Here is an 11,584-nt window from a genome sequence, read left to right as displayed (position 1 = left end):
TAAAATCAGTTAAAATTGACAACCGGTTTTTTTTAATGTATCTGCCGGTCCTTGGCACAATAAAGGTTGGGAACCCCTGATATAGGTGACATATTCAAATCAAATCAAGTTTTATTTATAAAGCACATTTAAAAGCGATTTTTGGTCGAGCCAACACATGTACATGTAATAAAAACACATTACTACAATCACAATAAAAGACAATAAATTACAACAGATATATAAAAAACACAGGGAATAGTCAGGAGGAGTCATGCTCCGCTCTGACTAGAAGGCCAGGGAGAAGAAGTGTGTCTTAAGTGTAGATTTTTTTTTTAAAAACAGTGTCTCGGCCGACCTCACATGGAGGGGCAGAGTGTTCCAGAGCCTGGATATTGATATTGATGTTACATGGGTGTATTCTGGGTCTGATAATAGTGTCATATGGGTATAATTAAAGTGTTACATGGTTATAATATAGGTGAAATACGGTTGTAATAATAGTGCAACATGGGTGTAATACGAGTATAATACCAATATAATTGGGGTGTATTCATGTGTAATATGGGTGTAATGTAGAAAATACCAATACATTTTCCAAAATATGTATGTGAATGCCCATTTAAGGGTTAACTTGACTAAATGCCATAGTTCATATGAATTAATCGCTTTGTCAACTTCAATTACATGCTTGATGACACAGCTGTAAAGTTAACCCAATTTAAGGATTAACCCTCAGGTCTTGAGCTGTCTTTTAACGGAATTAGGAGTTAGATCAGGTGCTGGTTCAGGTAATATTGGTGAGAGATATACAGAGGATTTGTATTGTTAATCAGGTGTTTGAGGTTAGCTAACACTTGTGTCGCTATCTGTCAGGTTTATAAAAACACAGATACATGATGTGTTTGACTAATACCGGTCTGACAACATCGTAAGTGGCTCTGTAGACTCAGATAACACAACTGAATTCATCTCAAATTACCGCTGCAAAGCAAGCCTCATGAAGCGTGGGGCGTGTAATATTACAGGCAGTTAGCGTCATTTCATATTGACCTACAGTATGTGTGGCGTGATCTTGGAGCACTAATGAGGAATACCTCAGATTATCTTGGAGGAACTGAAATAAAAGATTTGTATTGAACCAGCAGAGATTGAATCCTTTCGAACACTTGCATTTCCATGGAAACAACCCACATCTGACCTTTGTCAGAAAGCACTTAGAAGCTATCAACACATCTGTCTCTGTGGTGTTTGTTTGTGTGATTCACTCAGAGTGAGTCATCTGCTGAAGGCTACCTATTCAGATACAGCCTGCATATATCAGGAAGCATAATATACAAAAGACATCAATACCCTATTAAAGGGGCCCTATAATGCTCATATTAATAATCTTATCGTTATGTTATACAACTAAAATGATATGACCACTGATAAACAGTAGGGCTGCAAGCAATGATTTTTTCTCATCATAGAATAATATGCCAATTATTTTATATGAACCAAGGAATATTTATAATTATTGTTTATTTTCTGAGAAGCATTCAATATCTTAAAATATAAGACTAAGAAATCTGAGGAGCTGGGATATATTTTCCTTTTTTAAGTTACAGATAATCACACAATCATTCATACCAAGATAGCAGTACTATCTCTGACTCTTAGTGAAAGCGTTAATTGGTTGATGTTACAAATCAATGAGGATAGGAGTTATAAAAGCTTTATGGCAATATCGGATTACTAGATTTTCAACGTGATAAAGAACCTTGATTAGTCAGGAATGTAATGTTATCTGAAATAGCCATAATAATGTACCTTTTAAAAAAAAAGTTGCAGCAATACAAAAATCTGCTGATAAAGAGTTCATTTTTCCATACTTGCATATATATATAATATATATAATAATAATAATATAATCCACGGTAAATTAATTAAATTAATTAATCTTTACATAATAATAAAAGCAGTGGTAACAGACAGTGCTCATCCGCTGTCATAATTATACAAAATTAAAATGTAAAATTACAAAAGCATTAGTGTTAGTATGGTATGATATTCATTTAGACATCTTGAAATATTTATGTAGGGAAGGTGCCCTTATGATACATGACACCTTATACAAAGCTGTGTTCTTTTCTCTGTCTTTTTGACTGTATTTTCACATTTTAGGGTTTAATTTTCTTCCTCTGATTGGAGCCTCTGGAGTGAGAGAGGAGAGCACTACTGGGTGTCTTTGTTTGGCTTTTAGCAGCGGTGGAGCCCGTGTCGAGTTGGAGAGTTTGAAGGTGAAGATGCAGGGGGTAGGGGGAGGCGGGGGACACACGATCCTCTGACCCGGCTGACTCCAGACCACTTGCCCCTCGCTGTGCATCCTTCTCTCTGTTGCCGTTTCCTAGCTGTGATGCACTGCTGCTCTGCCTGTGGCACAAAGGAGAAATAAGGCCACACCACAAACGCAGCGAGGTGATTAATAATTTATAGTAATGTAGGGATAATGCTCACTGTGTTCAAAGGAAAAACATTTAAACTAATATAACTTACAATGACCTCTTCTGCATTTGTGTAAGGGGATGATGTTGCTTTTCTAATGATGGGCCTGATGGAGAGAGGACACGTGTCTGCTGAGGTGAGGCTTCCTGTTCAGGAAAAGGCACAGTTTTAATGTAATTTTCTAAATCCAAAAAACAGCTGAATTTTCGTTTTTTTATTCAAGTTTGTTCATGTGTTACCCAAATCAATTCACATGTTTTCATCAGTCTTACCCCGGTGGCGTTATGTTGTGCTCTTTCTCTCAGTTTCACCAGGCTGGTGTACAGGGTCAGGTTCTCCTGCTCCAGAAGGTTTATACGAATATTATTTGCCTGCAATTGTTGCTCCATATCCAAAAGCACATTTCCTGTACCTGGAAAATATGAAGTGAACAAGTTTATACTTTATAACATGATTAATCAACTCACCAAAAAAAATAAGCAAATGGAAACAATGACTGGATACAAGAATATTATGCATGCTAATGAAACAGAAGCTATAGGTGCGCTTCAGGAGTGTACATATCCCTGAGCTCGTTTTATACATACAATAAGTATGAGGTAAGGCCAATAGGTGGATGATTTGTGCAAGACGTTCATAATTATGGAGAAGTAATGCAAATAATTGCCTACTCTGTGGTTGGGCTGTAGGGTTGAGCTCTGGGAAAGCGACTAACAGCCTCTCTCTTTCCCTTAAAGCTTGCATGTATTCCTTCAGCTCAGCCACACTGTTCTTCAGCTCGCCTGCGTGTGTCTCCTGCGTCTGCTTCTCCCTTCTGAGCTCCGAACACAGGTCCTGTTGGAAAGAACATCCCAGCGTGAGGCAATATGTAATGCTTGATAATGCTGCACTATAGGATATTGAATGTACCTGCTGCTGAGTGAGCTGACCCTGCATTTGTTCCTTCTCCTCGGACATCTGTAGCAGCTGATTGTGAAGGACGATCTGTCTCTCCTCCCTCTCTCCCACCTGCCCCTGCAGCTCTTCACACTCTTCATCGAGAGCGTTCACTCTCTCCAGCAAAGACTTCTGCTTTGCCTGCATTGACTAGACGCAACAACACAAAACTATCCTTTATAAATCTATACAAACCATGTAATGCTCTCCAGCCTAAATAACAAATCATATTGTGATAGTGATGATGACACTGACCTCTTGCTGGCGACAGGCACTTTGGTACTTGGCGTTCTCCTTGTCAAGGCGGAGTTGAGTTTTACAGATTTGACTCTCTAACTCCTGGATCCTTTGCTGGAGTTTACCACAGGCCTCTTGCTCTATATGCAAAGCCCTCACTTTCTCCTGCAGGCCATTATTTTCAAACTCTACCTCATGAGAAAACGATCCATCATACAGCATTTCAGGTTATTTAATATTTGTCAGACAAGTGCAATTGATACCATATGCAACATGTTAATATTATATCCTTACCAAGTGTCTGTAATGCATCTTGCCGCAGAGCTTCTTTCTCTTTCAGTCTGGAATGACTTTCCTCCATGCGCAAGGTTTCTGGTACAAAAATATTAAATATAAAGTCCTAAATGTGATATTTTGAAAACCTTTATGTTTATTATTGACTAATCCACACCTCTCTTGAGTTGTCGTTGCTCCTCTTGTAGCCTTTGCTCTGTTTCTTTGACACATCTCTGTGCTTTACTCAGTGAAAACTCCAGCTGGACTATGTTGGCTTGGTGTTTTTCCATCTCTTGCTTGAAAGTTTTCTGTTTTCTTTCCAGCTGAGACTTAAATGTATCCCGCTCTGCCTCTGCTGCCGCTAGTCTTTCTTTCAGAGGCTGCACAGTACTCCGCACTTCTTGAAGATGTTTCATCAGCCGCCGCATGTCTCTGAGCTGCTCATTGGCCCACTGGGCAACATCGCCTGCTGTCATATGTCCCAGCTCCAGAGTGTCCTCCACAGCGACTAAGAGCGGCTGCAGAGAGGAGGGCAGGCTCTCACTCTGAAGCAGTTCCACAAAAGCATGTCCTGTTTTGATTAAAGTGGATTGCACTTGGTGGCATGCATTGCAGGGAACAAGGGATGATTCAACAGTCTGGGAGCTCACATGGTGGCTGTCAACCTTATGATAGCATGGGGTGTTGTGGGTAGAACTTGAGGGTGCATGACTCTGTGGCAAACACTTAAAGGAGCTTGATGAAGACCAGGGAGATAAGTAATCTCTGCTTTGGCTCATTTGGGGGGAGACCAATGACACTGTCTCTGTCCCATCACAGTCAAGTGTCTTTACTTTTCTCTGCTTCTTTGTGTCTTTGTAACTCTCCTAATAGAAGGAAAAAAACATAATACATAATGAGATTTCTAAGTTGATATTTTTGCCATACTTTTTCTTGTTGTATCTTTACAAATAAAACAATTTGCATACCTTAAGATTGACAAATTGAACTAAATTACTCCAATAGTTTCTGACAACAAGGCCAACTGACAGGCAGCCTTTCTGCTGGGTTTGGTCTCTCCTGTGGCTGCACCTTATTTTCTCAACATATGCATTAAGGCTTTGTAGAAAAAGCAGTAGCCTGGTGCAGAGAGATGAGAGAAAAAAGACACTTTCTTTTTTAGTCCTTAAGAAATATTTGTAAATGTGATATAATAACTTGAGTGTATGATCCTGAGGTGGAAAAAGTACTTCGAACTTGTACTTGAGTAAAAGTATAACTACTAAAGGGTAGGAATACAAGTAAAGGTCCTGCAATCAAAATGTTCTCCAAGTACAAGTACAAAAGTATTAGCATCAAACTGTATTTAAAGTACAGATAGAAGAAGTACTACTGTTTTCAGATTTGCCCATTGGTTGTAATTAATGATGCATTAAAGTGTTTTCAAAGCTGGTAAAGGTGCTGCTAGTTTTAATCACTTTGCATGCTGCAGTGTAGTTTGGGAATTTTAATTGAGGTATATTTCACATTATTAATCTGAATCTGCAAAGTAACGAAAGGTATTAAATAAAGATAAAAGTACAAGAAAAAAGTACAAGATTTACCTCTGATTTGTAGTGGGGTAGAAGTAAAAAGTAGCATAATATTGAAATACTCTAGTAAAGTACAAGTAGGTAACACTGGTATTACCTGTCAACCAACAGCTCCAGTAACACAATGTGCGAGTGCTGATTGTACGCATCCTCCCCATCCACAAAATCGTATTTCTCCAGCAGAGCTACCATGTCTAGGTTACATGAGAGTTTATCGGGGAATTTCCAGGAAGTGAAGCGAACCGGTCCGGTTCTGGAAAAAACGTCCAATAGAGCACCTTGGAGGTCGACGACGTCTTTCCTCAGGCTTTCAATAGAGTCCTGACGACCCAGAAACTGACTCATGTCTGAAAGGCTAGCTTATATGTTTTGTGTGTGTCTGAAAGCGGCTTGTTGGCATCACATATCCATAGCAACCTGCAAAAGAAGTACTACTAGTTCCATAATGCTTTGCGGCCGGTGTCCGGAAGTAATACGTCTCCATTGAGTCAACGAAAGCGCGACGCGGTAAGTGCTGAAATATAGCAAATGTATAGCTGTAGCTTTTATAGCGTGTGTTTGCAGTATAATATCTGGTATAATAAAGGTATTTCCTAGTAAATAAACTATTTTCGTTGGTTGGGTTTCTGCAGGCTACTTACATTTCCCCAAAAGGACATCGCCATGCCGCCTGGGCCTGTACAGATCGTTCAGCCGGAGCCCAACAACAAGGTGAATACACCGCTGCTAGTTGGCTAATGTTAGCATTTAGCTGACGTACTTTTTTCTGTAAGGGAAACTGAATACAATTTCCTTCACTGACAAACCACTATCATACATTTGAATTTCAGGGCAGGTAGAGTCTATTTTGGATAATCCCCACAAGGATTCACTCGGTTTAGCTTGTTGTTAGCTTCCAGGCTCCATTCACAAAAAAGATCCTTCGAAATGTCTGCAAAACTTTTTTATCTTTCAATACAACGGAGGAGCAGCATACTTAAGTTTGTTTAGTAATTATATTGACATTTGTCCTTTAAAAATCTGCTACTTTACTCTCAAGGAACACCGATGTGTTTAACGTTACCTAAGATAATTTACCGGTTTCACTGTAAGCCGTTATCATAACTTTTTACAATTAGTCGACAGCGAAATCTATGAATTATCATCGCATACTCAGATATTATTTCCTAGAAAGGTTTAGAAAAAGAATGTGTGCTACAAGGTCCATTCTCCTATCTCTATTTTGAGTTTGTAGTGGTAGCATTATTATCATGTAGCTCAAAACACCTCTAAATAAAACTAAACCCATATGCATGGCGTTTTATCAAGTTGTATGGGGGTTATTATTGCTATTTGGAAAACAGACATTTATAATCAATTGAATCTTGTGTCAGAATTCCTTTATTCGTCCCACAAAGGGGACATTTCCATTGGTAGTTAGTCAGGTTTAATTAATGTAGATGTGATTTGTATTTTTACATTTGTTGCACTTTTCAGCCTAACATGTACCTTTTGCCAACAGAATGATTTACCAGTAGAAGAAACCCCTGCTACGAAACCCATTGTTGGGATCATTTATCCACCTCCTGAGGTCCGAAACATAGTTGACAAGACAGCCAGCTTTGTGGCCAGGTTGGTAATGGAATTTTTTGTACAGCTGCAAATATTACCTGGATACAAGGTCCTATGATTCACAAATTCTTTGTCATTTCACAGAAATGGGCCAGAGTTCGAAGCAAGAATCCGTCAGAATGAGATCAACAATCCAAAGTTTAATTTCCTCAACCCTAACGACCCCTACCATGCCTACTATCGCCACAAGGTCAATGAATTCAAGGAGGGTAAAGGGCAGGAACCGTCTGCAGCCGTGCCTAAAGTTATGCAGCAGGCCATGCTGCAGGCTCAGCTGCCACAAAAAGTAAGACATTTCAGTCTGCTCTTATTTTTATTTTCTAATGATTGGTAGTATTTTCATCTTGACAATTAATACTTTCCATTTCTCAAAAGGCGGTGATTCAAGAGACAGTTGTCCCCAAAGAACCACCCCCTGAGTATGAGTTCATCGCAGATCCCCCCTCAATCTCAGCGTTTGATCTGGATGTTGTCAAGCTCACTGCCCAGTTTGTCGCTCGCAACGGCCGCCAGTTTCTTACCCAGCTCATGCAGAAAGAACAGAGGAACTACCAGTTTGACTTTCTGCGACCACAGCACAGCCTTTTCAACTACTTCACCAAACTGGTTGAACAGTACACTAAGGTAAACCAACAACTTTCTCCTCTAAGTTGTTCTTAATTTTTGTTTTGGTGGTGATGCTAATCTGTATCTCAATCTTTTCCCGCATCGTGTAGATTCTGATCCCTCCCAAAGGACTTCTGACCAAGCTGAAGAGAGAGTCTGAGAATCCAAGAGAGGTTATGGATCAGGTAATGCCCTTAAACTGTGGATGTTTTTCAGATGAAGAATTTAATCGAATGTCGCCCATGTTAATCCGCTGTCTTTTTTTACAACCGTCAGGTGAGATACCGTGTTGAATGGGCAAAGTTCCAGGAGCGCGAGAGAAAGAAGGAGGAGGAGGAAAGAGAGAAAGAGCGGGTGGCATATGCCCAAATTGACTGGCATGACTTTGTAGTGGTTGAGACGGTGGATTTCCAGCCCAACGAACAAGGTAATATAACGACAATTATTATAATCTTTAAACCTGTGAGCCTCATAATGTAGCTAGAATAATTTATCATTAATTGGCATCTCTTTTTTTTTCAGGCCACTTCCCCCCGCCCACCACACCAGAGGAGCTTGGCGCTCGCATCCTGATCCAAGAGCGCTACGAGAAGTATGGAGAGAGCGAGGAGGTGGAGATGGAGGTTGAGAGTGAGGATGAAGATGATGAAAGGGAGAGTCGGGCCCCGGGTCAGCCCTCACAACCTGATCAAGACACACAGCTGCAGGATATGGATGAGGTAAGAACTGATTAAGTTATTTATCACTGCGCCTTGTATACTATTTATCTTTTTCTAATTGCAGCTGCTCATGGATTTGTCATTCAACTTATTTAAGTACATTTGTTATTTTCCTCCAAATCCTTTCAGCCCCTCAAATGTAGACATTTCTTGATTTTTTTTTTTTTCTTCTTCTCAAAAAAGTTACTTGCAGCCAAGGCTGGTTCTTTGCCCCCTTTTTGTTTTACCAATCACCCTTTATTGACAACCTATGTTTTCTTACCTCTGCTTGAAAAGAGAACATAATAACAATAAGTGCTGGTAACAATGTTTCATTCTCCCATTCCTGCTCTCTCCAGGGATCTGATGATGACGATGATAAAGCTCCACTGCCACCAGATAACCCTATGCCACCGCCTCTGCCCCCAACTCCAGACCAGGTTATCATCAGGAAAGACTACGATCCCAAAGGTAACGGATGCTTCCTTAGATGAGGGAACACTAAGTGCAAGCTCTTTTCTCTGTTCAGAGTGTTTATCTCATGCTATATTTTCCTTACAGCTTCCAAGCCTCCGCCCTCCATTGTTACTCCAGATGAGTACCTCATCTCACCAATTACTGGTGAGAAGATCCAAGCCAGTAAAATGCAAGAGCACATGCGCATTGGTCTGCTTGATCCGCGCTGGCTGGAGCAAAGAGACCGCAGCATCAGAGAAAGGCAGACTGAAGACGAAGTCTATGCCCCTGGTTTGGATATCGAGAGCAGCTTGAAACAACTGGCTGAGAGGCGTACAGATATCTTTGGTGTGGAAGAGACGGCCATCGGTAAGAAGATTGGTGAAGAAGAGATCCAGAAGCCTGAAGAGAAGGTGAGTTAAGTTGTGGGTTTATACTACAGTGTAAGGTCAAAATAATTCCTGAGTTGAATAAAATGTAATCAAAATGTTTTTGATCTTTTCATGTTACAAGGTTACTTGGGATGGCCACTCTGGAAGCATGGCTCGTACCCAGCAGGCAGCTCAGGCCAACATCACCCTGCAGGAGCAGATTGAAGCCATTCACAAGGCCAAAGGGCTCGTGGGAGAGGATGACTCTAAGGAGAAAATTGGCCCAAGTAAGCCCAGTGATATTCATCATCATCATCATCAGCCTCCAATGCCCCCAATGAATATGCCGAGACCCCCAATGTCAATGGCTCGCCCACCCCACTCGGTGAGTAACTTAAAACAACTGTTAATTGTTAATGAAAATAAATGATTAAACTAAAAATAACCCACTAATTTGTTGTTTCCAAACAGATGCCAGTGCGCACCACTCTCCTGTCTGCTGTTCCTGTAATGCAGAGACCTATGGCTCCTGTGGTCCGCCTTGCATCTGGACAAGTCATCTCCTCAATGCCTCCCATGATTCCTGCTCCCCGCCTCAATGTGGTCCCCATGCCTCCATCATCTCACATGATGGTCCCGAGACCACCCCACATGGTGGTTCCAACCGGTAAGATGAAGACACGTAAATATATAACTAACAACCTAAATAAATATGCCTTGTTTAGGTAATTAGATGAACCTTTCTCACATAGGACACTGGATTTTATCAATTGAATACAAATACACTTTTTCTTCCAGCATTCGTCCCGGCCCCTCCAGTACCACAACCCCCGAGCTCTGGTTCTGCACAGTCATCCCACCCACTCCCGCCTCATGATGATGAACCAGCCAACAAGAAGATGAAGACAGAGGACAACCTTATGCCAGAGGAGGAGTTCCTTCGTAGAAATAAGGTTTGTGAGAGCACTGACATGTTGTTGATCTATTTGTATTCATCGATCTGCAGGAAGACACAGTTTGAAATACAGGATTCGAACTGTTATTAGATTTAAATGTATTGGCAGGTCTTCAAATATACAAACCAACAATCAGATCAAAGTTCTGAGTTCTTCTGGGTTTTTTTTATGGGTAATGTTTCGGAATGCAAAGTATAGTTTTCCCATGTATATTTTCAATTGTGATGACTGAGAAAGGCACAGTATTCCATTTCATAACTTGATTTATTTTGTATTCCTCTCTAGGGTCCTGTTGCAGTTAAAGTACAGGTCCCCAACATGCAGGACAAGACCGAATGGAAGCTAAATGGCCAAGTGCTGAATTTCACTGTCCCGCTCACAGATCAGGTATGCAAATCTTGTCTTATTGTTATTCTCTTTTTTTAAATTGAGTGTAAAGCATTGCACTGTACTGCATTTTTATGCATCTCAAATGTCTCCGCAGGTGTCTGTTATTAAAGTCAAAATCCACGAAGCTACAGGCATGGCAGCAGGGAAACAGAAGTTACAGTATGAGGTAAGCTTAACCGTAAACCTTCATTTTTACCTTTTTAACCAGCTGATAATATTCTTTGTACTAATATTTGGTATTGTTTTGTTCCTTTTTCAGGGCATGTTCATTAAGGATTCCAATTCCCTGGCTTATTACAACATGAACAACGGTTCAGTGATTCACTTGGCACTGAAGGAGAGAGGTGGAAGAAAGAAGTAAGCCATGCTGCAAGAAGGAAACCATTTTTCTTCTGGATGTTTTGTCCCTTGATCGTGCGATGTCATTTTAGTTTATAAAAAATGTTCACAATTATAAAGTGCTTTTCTTACAGTTTTGTGCGAAAAGTATGATGTTTTTATTATTTTATGTCATCTTGGAATGCTAACTGAATTATGCTGTACACTGGCTGGCAGGCCTTGCTTCATACTATTGGTTCAACTCTTGATTTTTTTCCTGATATATGCTATTTTAGTAACTTCAAATTGTAACATGTTGGAGCCCCATAATACTAAATAAATGAATTAAAAAAACGAAAGGTATTATCGCTTCATGATTATGTGTAATGTTAACAACTGGCACATATCAAGGCCTCTTGCTTAGTACAAGAATGATCAGTTGGTCTTTATTTAGGTGATTGGAAATTAGCTGCCCACTGCTCCTAATACTTCATCAGATCCCTGGAGAGAGCAGGAGGGGAAAGAAGGATACATTGATACAAACTGTTATTTTATTCTCTTTTCAAGCTAAAGTAAACCTCAGTTGTCAATTAAGGTTGATGGTAAAAAAAAAAGGGGCAAGGAAGCATGGGTCGAATGCCAAATCAGGTTATGTGTGTGTTGATTAAAAAAAATATTTAAACAGTGGAATT

The 11,584-nt window shown here is 40.2% G+C and overlaps 2 protein-coding genes across 4 annotated transcripts; one reads left to right on the top strand and one right to left on the bottom strand.

The window, feature by feature from the left end:
* Positions 1 to 372: 372 nt before the first annotated feature.
* On the bottom strand, positions 373 to 6,127 carry ccdc157 (coiled-coil domain containing 157). Of its 3 annotated transcripts, XM_034212717.1 has the most exons (10): positions 5,584 to 6,127; positions 4,884 to 5,034; positions 4,091 to 4,781; positions 3,934 to 4,011; positions 3,658 to 3,827; positions 3,376 to 3,552; positions 3,138 to 3,300; positions 2,739 to 2,878; positions 2,518 to 2,612; positions 373 to 2,394 (listed from the first exon to the last, which is right to left on the bottom strand). In XM_034212717.1, the coding sequence occupies exons 1-10, from the start codon at positions 5,829 to 5,831 to the stop codon at positions 2,142 to 2,144; spliced, it is 2,166 nt and encodes a 721-aa protein (XP_034068608.1). In that variant the 5' UTR covers positions 5,832 to 6,127; the 3' UTR covers positions 373 to 2,141. The 3 variants fall into 3 exon arrangements, 2 of the variants coding, with proteins under 2 accessions (XP_034068608.1, XP_034068609.1); XM_034212718.1 differs by lacking the exon at positions 4,884 to 5,034 and having other exon boundaries at positions 5,584 to 5,717; XR_004568625.1 differs by lacking the exons at positions 373 to 2,394; positions 2,518 to 2,612 and having other exon boundaries at positions 2,740 to 2,878; positions 3,396 to 3,552.
* Positions 5,712 to 11,239, top strand: sf3a1 (splicing factor 3a, subunit 1). The gene is made up of 16 exons (XM_034212716.1): positions 5,712 to 5,993; positions 6,119 to 6,197; positions 6,988 to 7,097; positions 7,182 to 7,383; positions 7,473 to 7,721; positions 7,814 to 7,888; positions 7,980 to 8,130; positions 8,226 to 8,422; positions 8,761 to 8,872; positions 8,963 to 9,270; positions 9,371 to 9,613; positions 9,700 to 9,895; positions 10,027 to 10,181; positions 10,470 to 10,571; positions 10,669 to 10,740; positions 10,834 to 11,239. Exons 2-16 carry the CDS (start codon positions 6,150 to 6,152, stop codon positions 10,933 to 10,935), a joined length of 2,322 nt encoding a protein of 773 aa, XP_034068607.1. The 5' UTR covers positions 5,712 to 5,993; positions 6,119 to 6,149; the 3' UTR covers positions 10,936 to 11,239.
* The last annotated feature ends 345 nt before the right edge of the window (positions 11,240 to 11,584 follow it).

This window comes from Gymnodraco acuticeps, unplaced genomic scaffold (assembly GCF_902827175.1).
Source record: "Gymnodraco acuticeps unplaced genomic scaffold, fGymAcu1.1, whole genome shotgun sequence".
In the NCBI taxonomy this organism is placed as follows: Eukaryota; Metazoa; Chordata; class Actinopteri; order Perciformes; family Bathydraconidae; genus Gymnodraco; species Gymnodraco acuticeps.
The sequence above is the reverse complement of the archived record's forward strand: the minus strand, read 5'-3'. Positions and strand labels throughout refer to the sequence as shown.

Coding starts and splice junctions, on each gene's coding strand:
- ccdc157 (XM_034212717.1), bottom strand. CDS start 5,831: ATGAGTCAGTTTCTGGGTCGTCAGGACTCTATTGAAAGCCTGAGGAAA. Junction 5,035..5,583: donor CTGGAGCTGTTGGTTGACAG/GTAATACCAGTG, acceptor TCTCTGCACCAG/GCTACTGCTTTTTCTACAAA. Junction 2,613..2,738: donor CACAACATAACGCCACCGGG/GTAAGACTGATG, acceptor TTTCCTGAACAG/GAAGCCTCACCTCAGCAGAC.
- sf3a1 (XM_034212716.1), top strand. CDS start 6,150: ATGCCGCCTGGGCCTGTACAGATCGTTCAGCCGGAGCCCAACAACAAG. Junction 7,889..7,979: donor CAAGAGAGGTTATGGATCAG/GTAATGCCCTTA, acceptor TACAACCGTCAG/GTGAGATACCGTGTTGAATG. Junction 8,131..8,225: donor TTTCCAGCCCAACGAACAAG/GTAATATAACGA, acceptor TTTTTTTTTCAG/GCCACTTCCCCCCGCCCACC.